The sequence below is a fragment of the Serinus canaria genome, chromosome 12 (assembly GCF_022539315.1).
Source record: "Serinus canaria isolate serCan28SL12 chromosome 12, serCan2020, whole genome shotgun sequence".
In the NCBI taxonomy this organism is placed as follows: Eukaryota; Metazoa; Chordata; class Aves; order Passeriformes; family Fringillidae; genus Serinus; species Serinus canaria.
The window spans coordinates 19,128,023-19,155,806 of record NC_066326.1 but is presented as its reverse complement, the minus strand read 5'-3'; the positions used below and the strand labels follow the sequence as shown (position 1 = coordinate 19,155,806).

Genomic DNA, 27,784 nt, shown 5'->3' with positions numbered 1-27,784 from the left:
TGGTGTTGGAGGTGACTTAAATTTCCATTATCCTATTTGGTTCTTCAGTTTCTCTGACTTTGAAAAGAGACAAAATGCTGCTTATTTTAAAAGCAGAAAGGGACGGCCCCCTTGAGTACATTTTTCTCTGAACCCATTGTTAACTTCGCTTTTGAAGTAAAATTTCCTTGGAAATACAGCACTTCAGAACACTCTGGAAGAGTCATCATTTTCTGGTAAGTACTTTTCCTCGTGAATAAGATAATGTCCCTCCTGGTGGGAGGTGGGAAGGAGCTTAAAACAGCAATAAACCCTGAGCCTGCCTTACTTACCAGTGATGGATCAAACAGGGAAGGAGCAGCCTTCATTCTTACAGCTTGGGGGTTCAGGTGTTATTTCATATTATTGCTGCCAGGTTACAGCTTTTGAAACAAACTGGACTTTTTAAATAATCCTAGACTGCTTTCAAATAATCCCAGACTGCAAAACTCCCTGATATTTCACTCCAGCATGAGGGGAGTATTAATGGGAAAAGAGCTCTTGGCTTCCAGGGTTTTGTAAATGGATTTTTAACTCTCTTTTGGACACTCACCTAGCCTGGTTTGAAGGGTGTTTGAATCAAGTGACTTCATATTATCAAATCAGGGCAAAGCTTCTTAGGTGAAAGAGCAGACTAACTTACATAAAATTATACAACCAGAGAGGGGCTGATGAAAAAGAAATTATTTTATCTTGTGATAATTTTAAATGTTCAGGCCTTATGCAGGTGTTAGGAATTCAAATTGGTTTTTAGTACAGTAAGTAATGATCCAGCATTTTCTATAGGTCAGGGAAAGGTGATCTTTGGATTAAGCTGTGGGGTTTGAGTGCTGTTTTCTACTTTGACAGTCACTGGAGAGGAGCTCTCCTGGGTTTGTATCTCTCTGAATTACTGGACAAATGCAGCTCACTAACAAGGGGGATGGAGAAAACTCTTCCTGATTGTGTTGGGTGCTGTGAATTTAAATTTAGAAAGATTAAGTATTCTGAAATACAGTTTAAAAGCATATGAACATAGCAATTACATTACTTACTGAAAAGGGACTTTTTAGGATGAAGGAGATTAGTTTTAGAAGATGACCATGTGTGTAATCTTATTTCAGATGAAAAGAGCCACAAAGCTGATGCAAGAAATTGAGATTTGAGAACTCCCTTCTGATTAAATTATATATATTTCTCTGATCTGTCTAATTCTTAATAGGGTATTAAATGTATAATAATGGAATGTAAAAGAGTAGCAGAACTGAATGATGATGTATTTAGCAATGTTATTTGCAATTAAAACCCTGGGGAAGGGTTATGGTTGTGTGATCAACCTTGTGTAAAAATAGCACGGTCACCTTGTCCTCTCTGATTGATTTTGCTTGCCTTAAAGGAAATATCTCTTAGGTCATCCAGCAAGCTGCAAACCACCCACTCTTACAGGTGGGCATTATAGCATAATTCCATACAAAATAAAGCTGATGATGAAATTACTGGTTCTGTGAAGATTCTTCTTGAATATTTTTAAAAGCAATGATGATTTTCTGCTGTGTTGCACTGCTGGATGATGCAGTGCACAGTGTGTGCTCTAAGGGGGATTTTGCAGCACTTGAGAATAAAGCAGCATTTGGCTTTATAAGCAATATCTTTTATTGCCAGCTCTGTCCCACCCCTCCTCCTCAGCACACACGTCTTAAAAGTTAAAATGAGTGCCTTTGGTTTGCTTTGTTTTGGGATGTGAAAGTGGTTACAGCTAAATCTGGAGCTGTGTAAAGAGATGTAAAACACTGCAGAAACTGGGAAGGTGCTTGTCTGAGGGAGGGAAATCTGGGCAGTGGATGTGTTGAAGGAACTAAAAGTCTTTGATGAGACACCATTTTTAATTGGGTTTTTTTTTGCTTGACTGGCTGTAGTTTTCCCTCTTATTTTTTGTTCTCTTGGCTTGCAAGTGACACCACTTCAGATGTTTTTATTCAAGAAGTTTAACTTTTGCCAGCAGGCAGGGGGAGGTCAGGGGAGCTCCTTGTTTCTTGTTTTTCAGCAGCAGCTTTTCAGTTCAGTTTCTGGAAGGTGCCTCTCTCCCAGCAACAGGAGCTTTTAGTAGCTGGTGTTAGGCTTTGTTTCACTGGCAAGGGAGGCTGTTTGCATCCAGAGCTTCTCCTAGGAGGGTTCTGGAGCAGGGAACGTGTGAAAACAGGCAAAGATGTGTTTCAGAGCTGTCAGCTCCTAGCAGTGAGCAATGCATTCAGTTGGATGCATTCCTGCAGCTCCACTAGCCCACCCTGCTGGGACCCTGGTTAAAAGTGAATATATTGACCATCATTGACAGAACTGTTGTGGCATTTTAATCAGATGTGATCAGGAGGAATGGAAGGAAAGTCATACTTTTGCCCTGTCATTTCTCCTCAGAAAACCCGAGAAAGGAGTCCAGTACCTGATCGAGCGGGGCTTTGTGCCCGACACTCCAGTTGGGGTCGCGCACTTCCTGCTGCAGAGGAAGGGGCTCAGCAGGCAGATGATCGGAGAGTTCCTGGGCAATCGGCAGAAGCAGTTCAACAGGGACGTGCTGGAGTGAGTATTGTGTGGGGAAGGGGTGAGCCCTGCCCTCCCTGCTACACCTCCTGTCTGCACGGTCACAGAAATGCTCTTCCATTCCCCTCCCTGTCCTGTTGTTGGCCAGCGTGTTCCTGGGGGTTCTTAATTGTGCTAATTGCTTCATTTGGAGTCTGCACATGTGCTTTGCACCTTGGAATGGGAAAACACCATTTACACCAGGAATGGGAAAAGGGCTTTTGACACTCTAACAGAACTTGCAATAATGGGAGGCCTGTGAGCATTACTGCAGAACTGATAATAAAGTTTAGGTGAGGATTGGAAAGGGTGTGAGAAATGCCAGGCTCATTGTTTCGTTGTGCTTTTTGCATAAAAGGAAAAATAGTAAAAGCAAGAGGAATAAATTACCTGCTGTTAATCTACATTAGCTACAATGTTACTGGAAGAAAAATATGAGTTACTGCAATTTGTCATTGTATATCTATACATTTAAGAAAAAGCTTTTAAAAGTGGATGGTGCTTTCTGTGGTTTCTGCATTACAGTGCTGCATTACTTGCAGTGATTCATGTCTGGTCATTTCAAAAGTAAAAGCTAAGCTTAAAGGAAATTTATAAGCCTCTGATTTTAAAGCAGTCTTTAAACAAAGTATTAGAATGATATCATTCATGTTGCTGATTATATTAAAATGGTACCCTTTTATTTTTTGTCAGCACTGTATTTTCAGAGCAAGAAAGTAATTATTTCTCCATAAATGTTAACTGAAAGTCATGGCAAATGATGGGGAGATGAGAATTACAGTAATAATAAGAGAGTATCCAAACAAGGTTATTTTTTTCTCTCTGCAATTAAGAATGTTCCTAGACACTGAGCCATTTGGTACAGATTATTGTGCCTGCTGCAGGCTGTCTGAGATATGATATTTTGAGCAGTATAAACTATTTATTATTGTTGAAGGCATTGTGATAGTTGATTGGCCTGGAAGCACAGAACTAATAATTATTTGTGGCAGTGGTACATCATTTACAATGATCAGACATTTGTCCTTCTAGTGGCTCTTCAGTTAAAAAACACAAGGGTCTGCTCACATGTGCACATTCTGATTGATCAGTTATTTTCAACCTCCTTTCACAGCTTACCTGCAATTATTGCAATTGCTGCTGAAAGTTTAAAAAACAATCCCACGAATCTCCGTCAGATGGAAAATTGAAAAGTTTTTTCTGTTTCAAAATCTTCCCTTTGGTACTGTGTCGTTAGAAATGAAGAGACAGGATGTGAATCTGTTTTTGTCCTAGCTGTGTGGTGGATGAGATGGACTTCTCCACAATGGAGCTGGATGAAGCACTCAGGAAATTTCAGGCCCACATCCGTGTCCAAGGAGAAGCCCAGAAGGTGGAGCGGCTCATTGAAGCTTTTAGGTAGGATGTGAAATAAATCCTTCAGTCACCAGAAACATGCTGCTTTACACTCAGACTGCAGAACTGGCGAACTTGGGCTTATCCAAGTTACTTTCCTAAGTATTTTTAGTGTCGTCATGATGTACAAACACTTTCAAATATGTTTTATTTTGGGTGGGGAGGTTGCTAAGTATTGAATAGGAAATATCATTTGCTGCTGTTGTTCACATGTAGCATTTGTATTAATAGAACTTTCTCTGAAGTTCTTTCTGGCCTCAGTTGAAAGATAATCAAGGACTTTTGAACATCTCTAAGAATATATTTGGATTTAGTAGTTTAAATGAGTGGAATTAAAAGCCCATGCACTTTCTAGGGTATGTATACTCCTGACTTTTCATTAAATACTTCAACAACAGTGGGAGAAAGAGGAATCACTTATCAGTCCTGACAGAGGTGTATCCAGGGCAGGATAAGGTGGAAATAACCACACGGCAGTAAGCCAAAATCAATGCTGTGTTCTTACCTGCTGTCGGGGTATTAATCACTGAAAAAAATGGGATACAGAAGTTATGGTAGTAAGTGAAGTTACAGTTAAGGACAAACAAACTCCTCGCACATTCAAGGACTGCCTTAGGAAAACATGTGGATGGAAAGCTAAAGCTGTGTCTGGACAGGGAGCAGTAGTTTGCTAAGGCTCTGGAATGCAGCAGGTGGATTCTTTGGTGCATTTGAGCAGTGCCTCCCAGCCCTGACAGCCTCCCTGGTGTTCCCAGCCAGCGTTACTGCATCTGCAACCCAGGCGTGGTGCGGCAGTTCCGCAACCCCGACACCATCTTCATCCTGGCCTTCGCCATCATCCTGCTCAACACCGACATGTACAGCCCCAACGTCAAACCCGAGCGCAAGATGAAGCTGGAGGACTTCATCAAGAACCTCAGGGGTAAGAGACCCTCAGGGCAAAGCTCCTCAAAGCTTTTCCCTGTCTCTGGGAACAACTTCACACTGCTGTCACCTGGCTGCCATTTGGACAGACTTCAGTCTTTTCTGTAACGGCAAAACCAGAATTAATTGTGTCATATTTTGTCATTTTTATCTTGTCTTTCTTGAGTGGATGGATGTATTGTCAGGACCTTTCATTTTAGGAGCAGTAAAACCAAAATACCTTTGGTGTTCTGGAATTTTAGACCTTGAAAATGAAAGTCCTGGTTGGTAATTTTATTCCCTGAGATTTACATAAGGCAGCAGTGAACCTGTGCTTAGCAGATGTTCCAGCTTAGCAAAGTTTAAATTAGTACTGAGATTTCATTGTAAAATCCACAAATACTCCAAAGGCCTGATATGCATCTCTTAGCATAATGCTGCAGTTACATTTGTGGAGTTAGCCACAGCACACTCTCTCTGAATTGCAGCATGCACGCCAGCACTTCTTGATACCGCAGGCATTTCTGTAACAGGCTACCTTGCTGCAGTAAATCACTGCATCACAAAGGGTGGGCTGTGGAAAGCTTGGCCATATGGCACAGAACAGAGGTGGTTCTGCTTGCTTCTTCCTCCAAACAAATTGCATTTTATCACTGTGGTTTTTATGGGAGCAGTTGTTGCACTGGGGTGACAAAATACTCTATCTTTGCTTCTGAAGGGGTAATAAGAGTTTATTGCTTTAAACCTGTTTAAAAAAGAGACATGCAGCTCTCTGTCCCCAGAAAATCCAACTTAAAGTCACTTAGTGAAATTGGACTCCTTTCATTGCTATTAAAAATTCAGGATCAAGCATTCATGCCATTGGTGTGGCATTTGTTAGAATGCCACGCCAATGAGAATCACACAGTGCTAAACAAGAATATTGGATCTGGGCTATTTTGTTGATTTTTTTGTCCAGACTAAACTAGTTCTTTTTGAAATCTTATATGAAATATTGCTTAAATAATTTTAATGCATTCATACAGTTCTCAAATAGGAAATTATTTCTTGAACCTTGAGTAAGAGATAGAGGCAAAATGAAATGGTTCTTCTGCTTCCTCCCAGGGGTTTATTCCTAGGAGAATGTCATACGAAGGTTTTAGTGTCTAAAAAGGAGTTTAACTCATTGTAGCTTTAATTCTAAACTGAGGTGCGAAAGGAAAATATTCCTTTAGGATATCAGCCTTTTTATGTCTTAGTTCTAGATGGGAGTTTTAAAACAAAAAATCTCCAGACCTGGGTGATCTCCATCAATGTCTTGGTGTATGGGCAGCGAGCTTCTAAACCAAAATCAGTGTTTAAATCATGTTCACACCACTTCTGCGTGGCTGAGGCAGCACAAGGACACACAGGAGGAGCTGGCTGGCAGCTGGGAGAAAGCAGCACAAACACCCAGGCAGGCAGCACTGGGAGGGCAGGAAATCAGAGAGTGCCAGGATTTTTTGCTCCGTGTGGGTGAGATCCCTGCTAACAGCAGCTTGGCCCTGCAGGGGTGGATGATGGGGAGGACATCCCACGGGAGATGCTAATCGGGATCTACGAGCGCATCCGCAAGCGCGAGCTGAAGACCAATGAGGACCACGTGTCCCAGGTGCAGAAGGTGGAGAAGCTGATCGTGGGCAAGAAACCGGTGAGTGCCTGTGACATTGTTCACAGGGGTCTCAGGATGAGGGAAGAGATGAGAAAGTTGACTCTATGTTCAGAAGGCTTGGTTTATTATTTTATGATACATATTATATTAAAAATTATACTAAAAGAATCGAAGAAGGAATTTCAGCAGAAGGCTTGTTAAGAATAGAAAAGGAATGAATAACAAAGGTTTGTCTGTGACCGAGACAGTCTGGACAGCTGGACTGTGATTGGCCATTAATTAGGAACAACTAAATGACACCAATCACAGATCCACCTGTTGCATTCCACAGCAGCAGATAAGAATTGATTACAGTTTGTTCCTGAGGCCTCTCAGCAACTCAGGAGGGAAAAATCCTAAAGAAAGGATTTTTCATAAACATGTCAGTGACAAGTGCCCTCTGCTCTGCCACAGGGCAGGGCAGCAGAGCTGGGCTGCTCCCCACTACAGAGTGGCCCACGGATGGCAAGGGGCAGACACTGTCAAAATCATTCCCTGTAAGGTTGAAATTAAATTCAACCTCTTAAATTCTGGAGTGTTCATGCAGATGAATTTTGGTTTTGCAGTCAGGGGTGATATGATGATGTTAGGAGTCTTAAAATCCTTTATTGTGAAGCTTTACAATTCTGAAATATCTGCATTTTAGGTAGTTCTCTTGTTTATTTCTAAAGAATCAAAGTGCTTTGTTTTTGTGATATTGTAGAGAACTGTATTTCAAAATGTGCACTGCCAGTTATGGCTCCATAATTTACAGGAGTAACAGAGAAGTTCTGTTCACATCAGCATCTTTGTCACCTGCTCAGCTGCCTCCATGACCTGGGATTTGTAAGGGGACATGGGGTCACTTTATCTCAGGACATATCTGAAATCAGGTCCCAGGGATTCTGGTGCTGGGTTTGAGCATCCAAAGATTAGATTGTTGTGGGAAAAGTCCTGAAATATTTTGCTATATAAATGAATCTTCAAAGCATCTCTTGGAAAAGGAGAGAGAAAAGAAAGGCCGCAGCATTTTGCCTCCAAATGTGGCTCTCAGGATTCTCCCTTTTACATTTAAAGGGCTTTGAACTGTAATCTCTTCTCAGACAAGCCTTAGTCAGGGGATGGGGGAAGGGAATGAGGGACCAACAAAAATCTAAGTTTGGTCTGTTTCCAGTAAAGAATGTGCTGAGGAGATCTCTTTAAAGAAGCAGAGGAAAGAAAGCAAAATTTTTATAGAAGCTTGTATCTATTTTTGAGAATGGAAATAAATATTCTGAAGTCAGTATTCATGCACTTAATATGAAAATTTGTTTCTGAAATTGGGGATTTAAGTTTATATATAGGCTTCTGTGGGAGATGTTTTCTTTCCATGTTTCTTTTTTTATTCAGACATGTGGCAATTCAAATCCTTAAACTAATCCTGACCTTGTAAATTAAATGGGAATAAGAAAACAATGCCCTTGGTGGAGTCCTAGCTTGAAGAAGTCTTCTGGTGGGAGACTTTTTAACTGTGTGCAAGGGATTCAGGGGACCAGGCAAGAGTCTTTATTGATAGCTCTATTTGTTTTTACTTTATAGGCATTTAGTCATAGTCAGAGCGTGCCGTGTTTACTTGCTATGATACAGTTCTGTGTTTCTCTGAAGTTTAATCAACTTGTATGTGTCTTTCTACTGTAGATTGGATCTCTGCACCATGGACTTGGTTGTGTAGGTATTTCTCTTCTACTCCTTCAAAATTTATCGTCATTGTAACTGGCATTTTCCTAAACTGGAAATAAGACATTCTGTTACATTTTAAAATTTTAAATTACTGATGTTCTTTCAGGCAAAATTTTTGTTGTGTTATAGTAAAAACTCTCCAAAGTATAAAGATTTTCTTAAAAGTTTATTTCCCAGAGGCTGCTTAATTTATTGCCAAGGGTCTCTTCTAGACATTTTTAGTACACTATTTATTTATTTGAAATATTATTATCACGCTAGAAATTAGCCAGTAAGGAATAAACAAATGATTAAAATCACAGTTTGCACCTCACCTTCCACCTGAGCTGTGGTGTGTTTATTCTTTCTGGTCCATTTGAGAATTTAATGATACTCTGGAAAGATACTGCCAGTTAAGTTCACTCCTGAATGGTAGATGAACACTGAAAATATTGATTCCAGATTTAAATTACAGGCATGGTCAGTAATAAAGATAAACTGTTCTTATAATGCACCAATTTATGGATTTATTTTGGTGTTGTTAATGAGATCTCATCATTGCACTTGAAAGAAATTAGGTCTCACTTGTCAGCTTCAGAGACACCTTCAGCAGACATTTCCTATAAGAAAATGGAAACTCAGTCTCAATTTTCTTGCTGGCTTGAGAAAATAAGGCAGATTGAAAATGCATTTGTTTTGTCCTGATGTCACCATTTTCTTGGTATTTGGGAATGAGAAAATTGAATTAACTTGGTGGCTGACAAAAAGTAACTCACAGCATCTCACAGAAACTAAACTTGCTTTGCATCCTGTCTTCTTATGATAATAAAAATGCTCATGAAAGGAACTCTGATGAAGTTTGAATGTCCTGCAAGTTTGTGGCATAAATTCTTTATGTTCCTGTAGTTGGTCCTTTGATGAAAAGGTCTAATGGGCTTAGAGGTAAAAATATTTGAAGTGTTAAAGAAAAAAGGTTCTGTGTATAAAAATGCTCTTTCTTGGCCAGACGTTGTTATATGAACTGTGAATTTTGGTATTGCAGGTGCTCTCTCTCCCCCACCGGAGGCTTGTTTGCTACTGTCGGCTGTTTGAAGTTCCAGATCCAAATAAACCTCAGAAGCTTGGATTGCACCAACGAGAAATATTTTTATTTAATGATCTCCTCGTGGTATGTATTTCCAGGCAGAGAGAATGAGGTATTCAGAAATCCTGTCTCCATGAAATCACTGGCAATTAAGTACATGAGCTTTCCTAAAAATAAATATCTGTTATATCTCTATTCCAACAATCCTGGGATGATTAAGAGATTTGTATCTTAATTTTTAAATTCTGTATAATTTGCTTTTAAACTGAAGTCTGTTATTAATGGCTACACTCTGCAAGAAGGTATTTGATGCAGTAGCTTTTACTACAGAGAAAAAAACCCTCACCTCCAGTTCACCCTTGTCCTAAAGGATAAACAGAGACATTATTTATTCCATGAATAATGAATTCAAGGTACTTGTGGAAAACCAAAATTGCATCCTCCTTTGTGTTCCCCAGGTGTTCTATGAACCAGATCTGTTTGTGCATTGAAATAGGAAGAGGCTCTGTTGAAATAGATTTTACAGTTGACTTTACTTTTTAGTGTGCATTTACCTTCATAGACTTTAACTTGACCCAGTCTTTTGAAAAGCAGACACACAGAACTCAGGACAGCTTGGAATTATTTGGTTGAGTTACTCTTAAAAATAGAAAAATTTGTTGCAGTCCATTTGGAATGCACTTGGCTGTTACCTGAAAAGTGAGAACTACACCAAATATTTCATATTTTGTTAGGAAAAAGGCGCATCTCATCTACACAATTTTACTCTGTGTGGTTTTTTGCCTACCTGCAGACCTTAAAACCAGGGATTAAATAAAAAACATTAATCCTCTTGCTTCTGAGTATAACCTAGGAGTTGTAAATGAGAGCTTGAGTGGAAACTGATGGAACATTGTTTTCTGCTATTTTTTATTACTTACTCAGATATCAGTAGCTCTATCAAAGTGTTTGGGGAATAATATAGACCAAATTTGTCAGTGTGGTAGCCCCTAAATTTGGGGGCTTTAAGGATAACTTAAATGTATTTTCATTTTTTGCTAGCACAGAAAGGATGCATCCAAAGTATTCCAAAGGTTTTGGAATTTCAGGAAGCAAAGTTCTGGAAGAGAGAGAACACAAAGGCTTTGTGTCTGGATAAAATATTAACCCTCCTGCTTTAGAGAGATGATGCTACAGAGCTTTGGTTTTTTTCAGTAGCAGGAGATTAAATACATCAGTCGCGCTTTAAAAAAAGGAAAAAATGACAAGTGCATTTTTTCTGACAGATTCATAACTTTCTTTTAAATAAAATGTTTTCTCTTATGCTAATTCTTCAGAGCATTGATTTTCCACAGGCACCTTTGGTAGAATGAGTATTTCACTTTGTTTATCTGATCCCTTTCAGGTGACCAAGATTTTTCAGAAGAAGAAGAACTCTGTTACATACAGTTTTCGACAGTCCTTTTCCCTCTATGGAATGCAAGTTCTTCTCTTTGAGAACCAGTGTGAGTATTTCCTCTCTTTTTAGACGACCACTCTGTCCATAAATAAAACAAAAATTATATAAGTGAAAGGGGTGGACAGGACTTGATCCTGAGTTTAGGAATAAAATTGCTTTGGATTTAACTTTGTTCTGACATTTAAAACAAGATGCTGTCAGTGTAGAAACCAGAGGTTTTTGGTTGTAGTCAGGAGCCAAATCTCCCCAGATGTGTTTGTGATTACTTGTAAATAATAAAAGGATTGCCAAGAAAAAAAAAAAAATCTGTTGCTGAGTCAGTGGTACCATTAGCTGGAACTGAGTGATAATAATGACCCTTATGATGATATTTGTAATTCAAAACACTATTTATTTTCCTGATTTATGGCTTAACTTTGCCTAGATAATGTATGCTACCTCAAATTTAAATGCAAAGCATAAACTTTCATTTTCTGACACCTTTTGTTTATGTCTCTTACAATCCGCATCAGTCCAATATTCTTTTTATCTTTAGTGCTTCTTAGCAGACAAAAACCCAAATAATTTGCTAAAATTCTGTTTCTAAGCCGAAATACAGCATCAGTAGTGACAGCAGAGCAGAGTTGTTGGAATGGTACACAGGGAGACAGCCTGACTGAACTCATATTTTGTGACCAAACCTTCACCCCCTGATAAATTTGGGACAGCTTAGTGTGAGCTGTTCTGTCATGGAAGGTTCTTAGTTTTAATTTGTCCTTGAGAATGTGCTCCCTAAAAATTCATTGCTGTTACTGCAAGCCTCTGGAAATTCCAAAGGGAAGGTTTTGCAGAGCTCACAGCAGCTCTGTAGCCCACAGATTCTTTCTGTGCTAACACATGCATTTTCTCTCTCTTGTGAGCACATTATATGATATAAAATTCAGTTTTGGAGGGGAAGGCCAAATACATCTATCCTGGATTATGCTAAAAATAGAAGGATTTATAATTCTCTGATGCCATGTTAAATAAAATATATTTTTTTAAAAAAAGCATGGCATGATAAGTAGAAGCACTAATCAAATAAATTAAAAAATATCTATAGTGAAACAAGAAGTAAAGGATTGGATTCCTGCCAGGGAACTGGAGACATTTTAACTGAGGCACTTCAGGAGGGCTGCTGAATTCACTGCAGTGAATCAGTGAACAGACTGCACTCTTAATACCGGTGCCTCTCAGGTGGGATTCATAATTTTCCAATTGGGAAAGAGAAGTATTTGTCCCCTCTGATTTGTAAAATTCAACATTCTTGGTCTCCCCTGTCCCCAGCAAGCTTTGGGCTGTTTTGTCCAGGGCCATCAGGAACTCTGTGAGGAGCAGCTGTTCCCTGGTTTCAAGGGAATAAAAGTCAATGTTGCTAAAACAGAAGCAACAAAAGTATTGGTTTGGCTGCTGGTGAGGTTGAACAAATGACTGGCACTGGTGATAGAAAAATTGACTTTTAATGATAGAAGTCAATTATGTTGAGGGATGGATGAGCTGCAAAAGGGAAAACAATGTCACATATCTCTAGTAAATAAATAGGCTATATGGGAAGTATATTTTCCATTTTTGGTCAAAATCACTAACAAAATATAGAGGGGGAGCAGATCACTTAGGAGAGAGTGTGACTAAAACCAAGAAATACTGATGTGAGGGTTTCCTGACACTTGATCAATACGGTGCAGAGAAGTACCTCTGGTAATAAAATACATGTGTTTGTTACGTGGAAATTCCTTCTTGGCTCATGTGTGGGGGTAGCCCTGGGGACTTTGGGCTTGCCAGGTTTTGTAAACATTTTTATTCTTCCCCCTGGAGTGGTGCAGAGCTGCTTGCTGCACTCCCTGGGCCTGCCCAGCTCTGGGACCTTTTGCCTGTTCTTCTGTGTGAGGTGTTGACAGCAAATCCCAGCAAAACTCCCAAATCCTTCCTCCCTCCTTCCTCTCAGGACCATTTGAGCCTCAGGGCAGTTCCTCTATTTTCCGTGAGGGCTGTAAATGCACTTGCTTCACAGCTTTGATCTGGGAGTTTAACCTATAAAAGCCAAGGTTAATGCATCCTAAAAAAGCCAAGCACATGCACTGGTTTCTCAGTAGCTGAAGTCGTGTTGAAACCTCATGGCTTTGAGGGAGGGGAGTGCCTCTCCTCATCTGCTGGCTCTTGAGGCTGGGAGGGAGGTTTTGGTACACGGGAGCCCTTGAGTTTGGGCTCAAATACTGAGGTAAATATTTGAGAGCTTTAGCAAACCAAGAGGGGAAGGCAGCTGAGTAGAAGAAAACATTGTGTTAAAATGCACACAATGTTGAGGTTTGCTGTCACCCCATTGCTCCAGGTCTGTGCTTCAAGCAAAGACTGATTTTTTTTCTACAGCAGAACATATTTTCATTCTGAGTATCTTTCTGTAAATGAACCTTCTGTCTCAACCAGGAGATCTCTTTGACCAGCTGTTAAAATTTCAGAAGTACGCCTAGAAAAGAGGCAAAGACAGTTTCCTGAAACATCTGCCTTTTATTATTAAAAGTCCATAATATGGGTCGAAAGAAGGGTGAAAAAACCAAATCAGTCTTTTTACTTCTTCAGTGTATGATTTCACAGATACTTTTAATTTTATTTAAAAGAAAAAAGGAAAGTAGGATGTACAGGGAGCACAATCCAATAGGAAATACTAAATGTACCTGTTTGTGTGGTTTTTTTTCCTGCAAATGGTGAGTTAAAAGTAAAAGACAATTTGTAACATTTGAAATGATTTCAAATAGCCTTTACACTCAGCAAAGTTTTGATCACAAGTGGGTAAGGTAGGTCATGGAATCTGTTCCATGAAAGAAAAATGATCCCCTTAGCTTTTTGCTTTTTTTCCCCTACTGTTTTTGATATATATTGCATATTGTACTTTAAGTGTAGCAGCTTCATAAAGATATCTCTCAATATTTGTTCAGTATTTGACAGTTAAGCTGTTCCAATGTACCTTAGGGATTTTTCTTCTAATTTTGTCCTGTCAAACTTCTATTTCTCTGACTTTGTATCCTCTGTGGTAATACCACTAAAAGCTTTCGGTTTTGGTGGGTATTTTTATTAAAAGAAAAGTAATTGTAATAATCAGAGCTTAGTTTTTCTTGCCTTTTTCTTTCAGATTATCCCAATGGCATTCGGCTCACATCAGCTGTTCCAGGAGCAGATATCAAAGTACTCATAAATTTCAATGCCCCAAATCCTCAGGACAGGAAGAAGTTTACAGATGATTTGAGGGAATCGATTGCAGAAGTTCAAGAAATGGAAAAGCACAGAATAGAGTGTAAGTACAAAGGTACATATAATGGAGCATTTTCCTGCCTATCAAAATAATAGAAACTAATAGTGTCCTTGGAAAATTTAAATTTTAAATTAAAAATTACCATTTAAAAAAAGTTAAGTGTATAACATATTAGAACTCCTTAAAAGTTCCAAATAATGTGGGTTTTCCTGTGACTTTGTCTCAAGAAGGAGGAAAAAGCCAATAATGACTTAAGCCCCAGCTGAGTTCATTGACTCCTATTTACTGCAGTGTAGCTGCAGTGGAATTTATCTTGGACAAGCTGCAACTAACAATGGACAGAGGAGAGCTGGGTCTGTGATTTGTAGCATAAATTACAGCAAGAATTTTAGGAATAACTTGGACAGAAGAGAGCTGGGTCTGTGATTTGTACTATAAATTCCAGTAAGAATTTTAGGGATAATGTGGACAGAGGAGAGATGGATCTGTGATTTGTATCACAAATTAGGAATTTTAGGGCCAGTTTACCTCTCACTGAAATTCCCAATGATGGCCCTTCCAATAAGCTTCATTGAATTTTTCTTCATTTCCATGTTGCAATTCCTGCAGTCAATAAGGAAGTCATGGTCCAAACTGATATATTTTTCTGGTAGTCCCGTGAGTGTCTGAAGATGAAATTTTATCCCTTTTTCCCAAAAGAGGCCCTGCTCCACATCCAGCTGTGGGCAGAGGGGTGAAGCTCCCTCTGGGCACATGGTGATTTATTAAAAATATGGATATTGATCTAGTACCGATCTCCAACTGTGATGGACAAAACTCTCTGAGAGTTTAGAGTTAGAAAGTGAATGTTTATTGTGGGATAGCTCCCAAATGCACACTGCAATTTACAGGTGATTACAGAGTCCTGTTATCTGTACAAGTATTGAATACCCCAAATACAAATGCATATTCATAACTTTGGCACATCCCATTCCCCATATGGTAATTAGTTCAAAAGCTATTAAGCATGCCTCGTTTTTTCCTCTAAATGGGTCGGTGGACCCTTTCAAGGGTAGGGCTCCCAAAATGAGGAAGTAAATTAAATCTTCCTCATTCTGACCTTTCTGCCTTTTCAATGCAAATATGATAAATGAACCTTTGGTAGAACTCCCATTCCCTGCCTTCAGTTGGTTTCAGAACAGAGGAGGCCAACAATTGTCTTATGTTCCTAAAGGCTTTTTATCCGTTTCTATATTCTTCATTAGAAACCCAGCTAACCAAACATTGTGCTGAGAAGCAATCAATTATTAGTTAATTACTAACTCTTAACTTCATCAAGGCCTACCCATTTATTTTAATTAGCTCCAGTAAAGCTTATCTCTAACTAAAATCTTAGCTCCTCTAAAATCTCTAAAGTCCCTAAAGTTGATGTCTCAAGGGATGTTCTGGCTTGTTTTTCCCAATGTAAAAACCCGCGTGTGTGTTGCAGCCGAGCTGGAGAAGCAGAAGGGAGTGGTGCGTCCCAGCATGTCGCAGTGCTCCAGCCTGAAGAAGGACTCTGGGAACGGGAGCCTGCCCCGGGCATGCCTGGACGATAGCTACGCGGGCGGCGAGGGGCTGAAGCGGAGCGCGCTCAGCTCCTCCCTGCGGGACCTGTCCGAAGCAGGTAAGCGCTGCCTCTCCTCCCCGCCTCCCTGCATGCACCGCTGCCTCCACCGTGTCCAGCTCGCTCTGGGCCTCCACAAACAGCAGTGGTGGAATCTCACACTTCCAAATAGCTCCTTACTCTCCCTGCCCAGCCCGGCTCGTGGTTGATTTCTGTTTGGTTTTTTTTTTTACCTTTGTTCTGGTAAGCGGCCACTGTTTGAAAGCATTTAAGCCGTTGTAGGTTGCTATAGAAACTTTTAAAGGACAGTGAAGACAGAGGAAAAACTGTAAGTTTTTATTAAAACAGAAGTGACTGACTTGTGCTAGGAGCAATTCACTTAGTTTTCCTTTCTTTTTTTTTTTTCATCTCCTTTGCTTTTTCTCCCTCCTAGAGTAGGCCTAGAAAGGGAAGGAAAGCTCCTGGTCTCTGTGTAACGAGCGCTTTCTGTGTATTCTGTGCTCAAGTGTACCTGTGTTACCACCTGGATGAATGAAATTGAGTGAAGCCCTACTAAATTCTTTCTAGAGCTGTGTAACACCAGTGTGCCCCTGATGCTCTCTTCTTGTTCTGTAACTCAGACACAGATCCTAATTCTTGCAAAAAGAGGTTGTTGTGAAGTACTCTTGGCAACAGAACCAAAGAAGCCCTAGTGGACAAGGATGCTGATAACCCACAAAGCCACTGATGAGTCTTAAGGTTCATTAACTGATTAAAGACTGGAAAGCAGTGGTGATGTGATTTTTTAGCCAAAGCAAGCCAGGGGAAGTTGGGCATGTTTTTATTTGATGGTTTGCTTCACATCTGGCATAGCCATGTAATCTTTCAGTGTTAAAAGAGTCCTGTCACTGACAAGAACTCTTATCTGAACACTTTGTCCACTATTCCGAAAGTACTTCCAGAGAAAGTAGCAACTCTATTTTTTTAAGTTATTTGTTTTTTAGTTCATAGGCTGTGTTGCGTACTCTGCTTTGTTCTTTCAGTTGCAGTGATGATGTACAGTGTAGTCATAATTTCAATATTCTGTATGTCTTTGGTAGTAGATACTACTTACCTATTTCCTTTTCTTTTAACTAAAGAAGAGATTTTAGCTATACTGCAATAAATAAAATTGTTGTAAACTGAAATGATAGCCTGTGTTTTGTGGGTATATGTATGTGCATACAAATATGTAGAGAGTGAGCTCTTTCAATTCTTTTCTTCTCTGTTTAGGCTTTCATACTCACATCTCCATGTGCTTCATTAAAAAGACTTAGGCCCTTGATCCAAAATCAGGCTGAAGTTGAATATTGGTGCTTGCTTGGCTCCAGTGGATTTTAGATCAAGCCCTAGTCTTCACCACTTTTATCTCTCAGATTTGAGGATACTCCATCATCCTTTTCTGTTGTTTTGGTTTTATTTCATTAGAATGAGAACTACCATATTGTCAATATGTGAGTTCAGTGGGTATCTGTACCCCTAAATGTGATTTCTGATTAATTTTTTCATTCCATCAGAATTACTCATCCCTCTCTTTCAAACACTGCCTTGTATTTGAATTCATAATTATGGGTTTAATTCAACAAACCAGCATTTGTAATCACAACCACATTTCACAGGGCATGCCTACAACTGGCATGCCTATTACTGAAAATAACCTTTTTCCATGACAAAAAGTAGAAATCACTCACAGACTACAGGGTTTATCAATGAGTTTGTTAAACCCAACTAAACTTAATTTTAATTTGAAATAGCTGAGAATTATGGACAGCTTCTGTTTGGTCTTGTGCAGTGCAACTGACTTGAGAAACAACCAGCCTGTTATTTGCTTTGTTGTTTGGTGGAGTGACTTCGGGGAGATGATCCATAACTTCAGGGAGATGATCCATAACGGGCCTAGTTAGGTTGCCTCAAATCCTTTTGTGGATGAAGCACAGGATAAACAAGGAGGAGGAACAGGAGTGTGTGGGCCTGTAGGAAAGGGGGTTTTTAGAGATACCCTTTCTGCATTGAATCAGAAATAAATCTAACAAACATGAGAAAATGACCTGGTTGTATATTTATGCAGGAAGGCAGGTAAATGTCCACTGAACATTGCAAACTCAAAATTTTAACTTTTATTCAGTGAAAGGAAATGTGACTGAACAGCATTTGGCTGCACAGGTACTTGACACAATTATTTAGGTAAACAATCCATTGCTGTCCCCCAGACATCCCAGTAAATGGAGGCTGAGGAAAGTGACTAAATTTCTCTGAGTGACAATTCAGAAGCTTCTGAGATCTGACAAATACTGATGCCCTGACTGATTCTGCTCCTAGGCTGGGAATGCACAGAAGGCAGGATTTGTCCATCAGGAATCCTTTCCTGAGAGTGGTTCCATGCCTTGGCCACAACAGCTCAACTCCCAGCTCTGGGAAGGGTGTGCTGAGGATCTCTTCATTTGAGAGATGCTGCTGTTCCTTGTGCATTGCCAGTTCTTTCCATGGAATATAAAACACAATGTGGCATCCAAGTGTTTCAAGATGTGACTATGTTAAAAATATTTAGGGCTTTATTTTTCTCTAAAGAGAAATGTATCATTTTTATTGAACATTCTTGAGCTATAGTCAAGGAAGAACGGAATTTATTTGTTCCAGACATTGAAATTCTTAATTTATATAAAAATATGAGAAGCCAGACAAATTTTAATCCATCTAAAGCTGAGCTTTATGAGTTTACAGAAAGATGGGAAAAGTGTGATGTCCCCTCATGGCCACTATTCCAAGAAAGAATGATTTGGTCACTAAAGCAGAGCAGGAAGGGTTGGACTGGTTGTGTTTCCCATTCTGTTTCTCCCAGAAAAACAGTCCCATTGGACTGATTTTAGGTTCTTTAATTTGAATTCCAGCCACTTTGAATTGCTGGGGGACCCAGTGCTTTTACATTGAGTTTACAGTGTAATTCAAACTTTATTCCCACATCCCTAACCTGAAAGATGGGAATAATATTTACACCCTGAACTGGTTTAAAAAATGCAATTTTCTTGTTTGCCCCAGTACTCCCCAGCTGGCACAGCCAGGTAGTACTGCCCAGGTGAGGGTGGCACAGTGGTTCCTATTACTGGGAGCTGGGCTTGTCTAAAACAGCCACAGACCAAAAAAGATTACTGCAAAACTGAACCAAACAAAAAGTATTTCCAGGAGCAAAATAATTCTGTTTCAGTGTGAGATCTTAAGATCATACCTGTTTCACACAGAAACAAGATGAAAATGTGACAAAGAGTACTTTCCCCCTCAAAAGTGGTCTCTTCCAATGATTGGAGTGAACAATTTAATTTAAAACTTTTTTTCAAGCTTTTTCCCCCAAGACACTCAAAGCCAAATCATAATACCAAGTCATAATATCAAATCATTGATAGTGTTTAGCTGTCAATAATCTCACTGGCCCAGAAGAGTTTCAAGAGCTACAGAGCAGCAGTGAGAAATATTTCCATGTACTGAACTGATCTGCAGCCTGAGCTGTGAGATCACCACACATCCTGTGATGTGTCCTGCACACATCCATTCTGCAAGGTGCAATGGCTTTTATTAATGAAGCTCAATATTCTTTTGGCATGGTTAAGTTTGTAAAAACCTTGTAATCACTTCATATTTCTACTATAAATTTGAAATATTCTTGGCCCCATATAATGCATGTTCATATGTGGGACATATGTTCATTTTTGGACTTGTGTAAGTTAAAGATACTTACAAGGAATATTAATATCTAACAGATAAGGTTAAATTGACTGAAATTTAATTTTATAAATTAAAGTCCACTCTAACAGCCTTAAAAAATTAAAGTAAGCATAATATATTAAGCAAAACTAATCTTCAGATTTGATAAATACCACCTTGCTTTGTACCACAGCTACGAATTATCCTGCCAGTACATGCTTAGCTGCAATTCTAGTTGAGAATTTCCCTGAGGTGCATGTGAGGCTGGAGCTGCAGGGAGGCATTTCTGGGATGGGATGCTATCCCAAACAGGGAACAGTCTGGAATATACACACATTGGCAGGGGGAATGCTCCAGGGGATTTACTGAGTAAACCCACCACTCTGCATGTCAGCACAGAATTGGGTTTGGTTTGTTTTTAAGAAAACGAACGAAGCCTCTGCACAGCAATAGTGCCTATCTGAGGGAAATCACAGGCATTTTAAGGAGGATTTTTCTGTTTGTTCTTGGCTTTGCAAGTCCTACTTTGACCTGGAGTTACTCTGAGCAAAATTCCATCTGTCGCTCTCTGTCCGTATTTACTGTGTCCGTGGTTATCTGATCAGACTGTGACTCCTGTCATATGCAAAAGGCATTGGATTGTTGTGTTTTCCTTCATTTTGGCCACGTTTAATGCCCCGTGTCAGCTCTCAGTCTTATTTGCAACCCTGACTGCTAAGTTCTGAGGTGGCTGCTGCAGTGTGTTTGCATCAGCAAGCAAGAGTGGTTGGAGTGTTAATCAGTACTAATCCTGTTATCAGAGCAGAAAAATATCAAACCTGACTAGGAGTCAAAATAAGGGATGAACAAACCCAGTTTTTCTTGGGAGAGCTCATAAGATAGTACAGCTCTGCTTTGGCTGAGGCTAAAACTGCAGCAGGAGATGAAGCAGTGAGCTTTTGAGAAAGAGCCCATCCAGGGGAATTGTTCCAAATCCTGATGAATTTCACAAGTCAAACACAACAACTTGACCACAAATGCCTTCCCCTCAATTTAATGTCACTGCAGAGGGGGCTGTACTGGTGAGCAACTCTTTTTGAGAGTGGAAAATGTTCCAGTAGCCTGGAACTGTAGCTCTTAAGAGAAACTTGTTTCAGGGCAGTGTCCTGTGACCACCCAGGTCAATGTTATGCTTATAAATCCAGCAGGTGGTAGTTTTTGATCATTCGGATCATTTGGATAGTCTGAACTGCCCTATGAGCAGTTCCACTGCTCCCTAGCTCTGATCCCAGGTGCTTTTGGGGTGTCTGTGATGAGTGTACATCATTAACTGGTTCAGTAATGCTGAAATCCTCAGATTCTCCTCCAAAACTACTTCTCAGAGTAGAAGATTCTGAAGGCAGCAACGTGCCAGGGCAGGGTGGAGATTGCTATTTGGCCTTGCAGGAAAACAAGGAGAGAGTGCTGAGAAAGCTTTGGTTTCTAAAGCCCTGCAGATTTTAGGGAAGCTCTGAGCACCAGAAGGGCTCCTCAAAGCTCAGCTTTGTTTCTACACCCTGCCAGGAAAGTGTTCTGAAACTTTTCAAAGCAAAGCTCCACAAGCTGTCTTCTAAAAAATCTCTATTTCCACTGCAGCCAGATGCTATTTTCTCTGCTGTGAAGTGAGAAAGAAAATCTGGGATGCTTTGTCCCATACCAACACTAAGGTTTTCTGTCTCGTTAGGCAAACAGTCTGGAGTTTCACGTGTAGGTTTAGGCAAAAGTTTTTGCAGTTTGACACTGTTGGAGTACAAATCCAACATGCTTAAAGATAAAGCACTGCACAGCTAAACAAACAAAATCTAGCCATAATGTCAAGACAGATTCCAGATTTACTGATTAAAAATTAAGTTTAGTTTTTTAAAACCTCATGAAAGAAGATTATATGAAATCCACTGAGGTTCAAAGCTGAAATTGAAATGATAAATTCAATGAAGTGATAAAACCGATGAAGTGATAAAACCGATGCCCCTCACAGTGCCCCACACTGAAGTTCAGAATATTTCAGCATTAAATTTTGCATTTGAGTTAATGCCACCCCACAACTGTTTAAAGAAAAAAAAAACCTTCATGGCCGATCAGCTTCCAGGAAACCAAACCCTTTAGAATCCTCGCTGCTCAGCATCACCAGCGCAGCACTAAACCCAGCTGCCCAAACACGCCTACTTGAAGAGTTGTGCAAATTGCCAACACCATCGCACCCCGCTCGTGTGAGCCTATTCCCAACAACACCACCACCTCTCCAAATTCCCAGTGCCCCCCAGAACCGCAGGCAGTGCAGGGGGTTGCAGTCCCTGCTGGCCCCAAAGCTGTGGGGCTGTGGGGCCGCAGCTCTGGGTGCCGGTCGTGTCGCAGTCTCTAATCTCTGCTGTTGCATGTCCTGGGCAGGCAAGCGTGGGCGACGCAGCAGTGCAGGATCGCTAGACAGCAATATGGAAGTAAGTAGGAAGTTCCTGATGTCTAGCTGGATGTGATGATGTGCATTTCAAACCTTTCTTTTATATACATACATATTTTTTTGCTCTTTTTTCTTCTAACATATATATATATACATATATATATATAACCTGCCTGCCACGTATAAAGTGCATGCCTAGGCTATTCACTCTGTATTCTTCCAGCTTACAAAGCACTGACAGCTTGTTTTAGAGCAATGCCATTTTTGGTTTGAGCTAACCTTGTTCCCTTTGTTCCTGCAAGCATGGTTAAATGGATATGATGTGTCCTTTTGCCACCATTTCAGTCTGGTCCCAGCTTAAAAGCCCACTTGCTCTTTGTTACCAAGTACACTGTTCTTGCTGTTTGATATTTAGCTACAACTATTGACTGTCATGCTCCATCCCCATTGCTTATTTTCGAGTTCAATTGCTAAATGTATGCAGTCATGACACCATGGAATTGCACAGATAGGGCATGGGAGGATAAAAAACTTATTCAGATAGGTGAATTCAATGTGGATTTCATGAGATTTCATTCATCTTCAAACCATTTATATATACTGTTCATGTCTCTGAATTCAGCTTGCAGATTTTTTCTTTTTTTTTTCCTCTTTTTTTTTTTTTTTTTTTTTTGTGTTTGCTTTAGGTAGATTACAGTTTAAATCTAGCACACTTTGCCTAAGTACTGTTGTGTCCCATAACTCTTTAAAAATGCAAACCCCGAACTTCAGCAACTAAATTCCAGGCTAAATAATAGAGAATGTTGGACCACAGGTCAGAATAAGACAAGCACATAGAAATCTTAGTGGCAAAAATGGTATGGTTCCATTTAACACAAAATGCAGAGGTAGGCCTGAGAAGCAGCACTGTCATGTATAGTAGTGGAAAACTGCTATAAATAAAGATATAAAGTTTTAAATACCATTTTAAAATCTGAGCTGTAACTATAATATTTGCTGCTGTATGTTGAACTATTTAGGTTGCATTTAATGTAGCGCTTTTTTTTTTTGGTGGTAGAAAAGCAAGTATGGTTTTTTTTTCAGTATTTTAAAACGTATTTTTCCTTTAAAAACACACTCGTAGGTCTTATATCATGTTACTCTCCCGTGACATTTTTTTTAATTTGAAGTCATGTCTCTTGATGTCAAAATACTGAGAGAAAATCACCCAGTGCTTAACATCCCCTAAGAAGGGCCATGAGTGCCCCATTGGCCACTTAGGGAAGGTGGAGATAAAATTTCCCCTGGAACTCTCTAACATAATCCACACATGCCAACCCTAAAGGAGAAGTTTGTGGGTCAGTGTGAACTTCTTCCTTTTTTTTTTTTTTTTTTTTTTTTTTCTTTTCGAACATTTCAAGATTTTTTTTTTAATTTTTATTTTCTATTAATTTCTTTTTAGGGGTCCATCATTAGCAGTCCTCACATGCGCCGAAGAGCTACATCAACCCGAGAGTGTCCATCTCGCCCTCACCAGACTATGCCCAACTCCTCCTCACTCCTAGGGTCCCTGTTCGGTAGCAAGAGGGGCAAGCCCCCCTCGCAGAGCCACGCGGCCGCGCAGCCCCCGCACCACGCGGAGGGCGCGACGGCAGCGCCGCACCCGCACCACGCGCAGTTCTGCCACCAGAACCCGCCGCCCTACCACCACCACCACCACTACCACCCGCCCCCGCACCCGCACCCGCACCAGTACCACCAGCACGGGCACGGGCACGGGCACGGCCCCTACCTGCCGCATGCCCCGCACCACGCCCCGCACCCGCACCCGCACCACCACGGGCCGCCCCCGCCGCCCGCCGCCTCCAGCACCAAGCCCAAACACAGCGGCATCAGCACCATAGTCTAGGCCTAAAGACCCTCCTCGTGACTCTAGTTCTAAACCCAGCTGCAAAGGCACTTACAGGAAGCAACAAAATCACACCGTCAGTTTTTACCTAGGCCGTTTAATGAGCTTGAAGGCTTGCTGTTACTAAATAAAATAATTCCAGTTAGCCCAGGCCATACTGGTTTTACTTATCTACTGGATAGATGTTACACCGCCATCTGGTTAGTTCTTATTTCCAAACTTGCCTTGAAAACGTGCTGCTTGCTGAATCTGAGGAAAGCTACCTTTTACACCAAACCCCTGGACAATTTTACACACATAATGAAAAGCTAGCCTATGAAAAAAAAAAAAAAAAAACAGGGAGAAAAATCAGACAGAACCAAGTGTCGCATTCTTGCTCTTTTATTCTCAATGGGCAAAAAAAAAAAGTAGACCTGATATGGTTGATGAAAGTACGTAAGTAAACTTTATATAATATAAATATATACATATAAATATATATATATATATATATACTGTATAGTTAACATTTGTGCTTGGAAAGAAATTTTTTCAGTCCACAAAACTAGCAATATAGACTTTACAAGGAATTCCACTTACTTGATAGGACAGTATAATAGATGAATAGCATATGAAAGAGTAGACCAAAAACATTAAACATTAGAAACCAATTTCAAACATTTCAGTATTTTCATCACAAGTCCCCTGGACTTGTTAAGATTTCTAAGCAATCATTACTAAATGTGCCAAGTAACATAGCATTTAAATGTTGTAGTCCAATACTGCTTTGTATAAATCCTTATTTTATTAACACGATGATATCATACGTAATCAGTATTAGAGCTGCTCTGCTATTTCAGGTAAGCAAACTCGTTAAGATGCAGTAATTATTCCGTAGCAATGGAGGGTGCCCATGTACCAAGGGGCACCTCCAAGCATTGGTCACACGAGTTCTTAGACACTTTAAAGGCTGTGATAACTGTGAATTTACATGATCCACATTTCTTTTGTAAGCATATGGGTTGAACGAGCACACGGGAAGAGTTCCACCAGGTGCATGTAAACACTGCAAAAACATTCATCTCAAACATGAAAATGGCAAACCTCCATCCTTCTCAGCTACTTTGGTTCCTCTTCACCATAACTGCTCATTTTTACCCCCAGCGAAGCTGAATTCTAGCCCAGAGTGTTTCCAGTGGAAGTGCTCTAAAACTTGAAGGTTTGTTTTAGAATTTAGTATAGGGTTTTTATATATATATATATATTAAAAAAAAAATTAAAAATCTGTAATTCCATGTAGCCATGTGCTAGCAACGAAGTGGCTTTACCATTTTTACTCATCACATTTGTTAGTTTGAAGCACCCAGCACTCAGCAGGCTGAGTTTATGCTCAAACCCTCACTTCCATAGTCCAGTTAGTTGCAAGACATCACATAAAAATAGGCTGTGCTGTTGTTGCTTATGTGTTGTAACCAAACAATTTGCAAATTTCTCTACAATTTGTATCCCGAAATCCTGTACAAAGTTATCCATGGCGCCTACTTTGTAGTTTCAGCACTTTGAGCCACTGCAAGGACTTAACACCTAAACAGTAGAGACAAAGGAATCACAACTGCAAAACTGTACCAGCCTAAAAGCAAACCTTGAAGAGGATGAGCAAAAAGTTCCAGTGAGAGATGGGTAAAAGTAATCACAGCTCCAACCCGTCGGGTTTCCGTGTAACAGAAAACAAACAGTAATAAAAGTGTCCCAAATCGGGAGGACATGGGAGCAACAGAGTGACTTGTCCTGTTGGCTTGCTCATGGCATCTCTAGCGTGGGGAGGATGGGAGAGGTTCAGTCATTTTTTCCCCTTTCATACCATGGATACCACAATACCAGCAAAACTGCAAACTGAGCACTTTGTTCACCTCCACAGAGAGCAAATACAGCAATCTAGAGTTAGGCCTTTTTTTTTCAGCAGTCCACGTTTGTTTCACACATGTGCAATATGTTTTCCCCTTCTGCTCCTTCTCCTCAGAATGATCTCCATGAAAAGAAAACAAGTGATTTTTATTTTTCTGTGTCACTCATTCTATTCTAAATTCTGCGGCTTACCTTTAGAGGGCTCGCCCGGGTCCCCTGAGGCTCTGTTCCTTGCAGTTTAAAAAATATATACTGTTCTTATAAGGGAAAGTAGAACTGTCTGCATGTCATCTAATGTTATTAGTGTGAGGCTACACTCTACATATTGTATAATTGCAAAATATATCAGTGTTCCTGTTGATAGTTGAAGTAAAGTGATAACATATTTCAATATGTAGACTTTTCTTCATACATCTGTACCAATAGTAGAGTCTAACTGTAATTTATAGGTTGTTCCAGAAAAGATGAAGAACCATTTAGGTGCAAAACATCTCTGAGAAACTGCATCTTTTAATTAAAACAGAGGTAAGAAAGCTCCTCTTCACTGGGTGATGGAGTCTGTACTTGTTTCAGATGCAGAGGCATAATGGAAGTAAAATTCTGGATATGGAATAAAGGCAGAATATGCAGTAGCAGTGGAGAGGAAAATCTGACTCACTGTGTTGATTAACACTGAAGATGTTAAATCTCCCAGATCTGCATTTGCTTTATGCTTAAAAACCCTTTCATTCATTTAAATTAGAGTTACATGTAAGTATTCTGTGCTTGAACAGTGAGCCACAGTTTAATGCCTGCCCACTGATTTTCCATGTGCAATCAATGTATTTGTGAACCAAAGTGTTGAGGAGATGTCACAAACGTGCATGCACAGAACATTTCCACATGGTTCCATGGACACTGGGGAGGAGGCTGTGCCTGCCCTGGGTGTGCAGGGAGCGTGAAATCACAGATCATGTGGAGGCTGGTTAGAAACCAGAACTGGTCACCTGAGGGCACAGCATTTAGAAACTGTTCTTTCAAGCCAAGGAGGAGAAACAGTGGACTTGACTTTTTTGCCCCCTAGTTTTGTTCTGTTTTGTTTCTTAGACTGTGTGTTTCTATGTTCTTCAACCAAACAAATGTGTCTTGTCAGCACAAGTCTCCAGACCTTTGCTGCTTGTTTAGGGTCATAGTAAAACCTCTCTGACTCCATCCTTGATCAACAGTTGCTTTAGAGCAGTGTGGGTCATGCTTAGAGTAGGAGATTTCCAGCACTTAACACTGCGTGGGGTTAAGAAAATGAATTCAAATGAATTCTTCAGCCTGCAGACAGGAGTAGAATGGAGAGGGTTTTTTCTTAGGTGCCATTTCCAATTACTAACTGGTACAGAACTGCATAGAGTGGCCGTGGTTCTCTCTTCCCATGAACAATGTGGCAAAGCAGTAATGCTGATTTGAAGAAATGAAAGGGAAATGTAAAGAATGAAGGTGTGGCAACAACAACAAAAAATCTTTTCTGGGACAACAATCAAATATATGGGGGTTTTATTTTTTTAAGTTAAGAATGAAATGTAAAACAATGTAAAAAACAAAAAATCAAAGTTCATCCTAATATAATGTGCGTCTTGTATTGCTAAAACAAAAAGAGTCTAACATACAGTGTAGAATGATTTTCCCATCATGTACTGCATGCAGCAGAAGCCTCTTGTTTCTTGATAAAATGAGCTGAAAGACAGTCAGCAGATATTTAAACACTGAATCTCTAGATGTTGACTTGCTGTTCCATATGAAGCTGTGTGTTTTCTGCAGTTAAGCATGCATTTTGCTGTTCCCTTGTAAAATACCATCGCACTTCTTGCCTGCAAAATGGATTCTCGTGTATATATTTCAAAGAAAAGTGGAACCAATAACAAGATTCAATTTGGAAAAGAGAAAAGAGAAAAGGGGGTGGTGAAAATGGGACCAGTAGGGGGAATAGAGAATTCTCTAAATTGTACATAGTGTGTAAATTAGCATTACTATAAGTCTGCAGTCACTTTGAGGTTGCCTATCTCCTGCTAGGAACTTAAATCAGCTTTGAGTTGTATTAAACTGTTAGAATTAGGTCTTGAATGCAGACTGTTAAAGACTTCAGAAATCATTATGCTTACAAGAAGCTTCTGTTCTGGGGAGGCTTGAGACCCCTTTTGTAACTCTGGGGAAGAGAGGAGTGCTTTCATTTTAATATGCATTCTGTTTGTAAGTAGTAACAGACCCTATTGATGTAAAACTATAACTGTGATCATGTGGAGAAATCAAATAAATCATTTAAAACTC

General features: G+C 40.0%; 1 protein-coding gene across 12 annotated transcripts in view; it reads left to right on the top strand.

The window, feature by feature from the left end:
• The window catches only part of IQSEC1 (IQ motif and Sec7 domain ArfGEF 1), a 285,226-nt gene extending 257,442 nt beyond the window's left edge, over positions 1 to 27,784 (top strand). For 8 of the 12 annotated variants that reach the window (XM_050979503.1, XM_050979508.1, XM_050979506.1 and 5 more), the window contains 11 exons: positions 2,410 to 2,571; positions 3,847 to 3,969; positions 4,722 to 4,888; positions 6,399 to 6,538; positions 8,195 to 8,224; positions 9,258 to 9,383; positions 10,684 to 10,783; positions 13,883 to 14,056; positions 15,471 to 15,647; positions 21,708 to 21,757; positions 23,159 to 27,784. In XM_050979503.1, coding sequence (XP_050835460.1) covers positions 2,410 to 2,571; positions 3,847 to 3,969; positions 4,722 to 4,888; positions 6,399 to 6,538; positions 8,195 to 8,224; positions 9,258 to 9,383; positions 10,684 to 10,783; positions 13,883 to 14,056; positions 15,471 to 15,647; positions 21,708 to 21,757; positions 23,159 to 23,605 — 1,696 coding nt within the window. In that variant the 3' untranslated portion in view covers positions 23,606 to 27,784. The remainder of the gene's footprint in view (positions 1 to 2,409; positions 2,572 to 3,846; positions 3,970 to 4,721; positions 4,889 to 6,398; positions 6,539 to 8,194; positions 8,225 to 9,257; positions 9,384 to 10,683; positions 10,784 to 13,882; positions 14,057 to 15,470; positions 15,648 to 21,707; positions 21,758 to 23,158) is intronic. The other 4 variants (XM_050979504.1, XM_050979507.1, XM_050979513.1 and 1 more) reach the window with 2 other exon arrangements.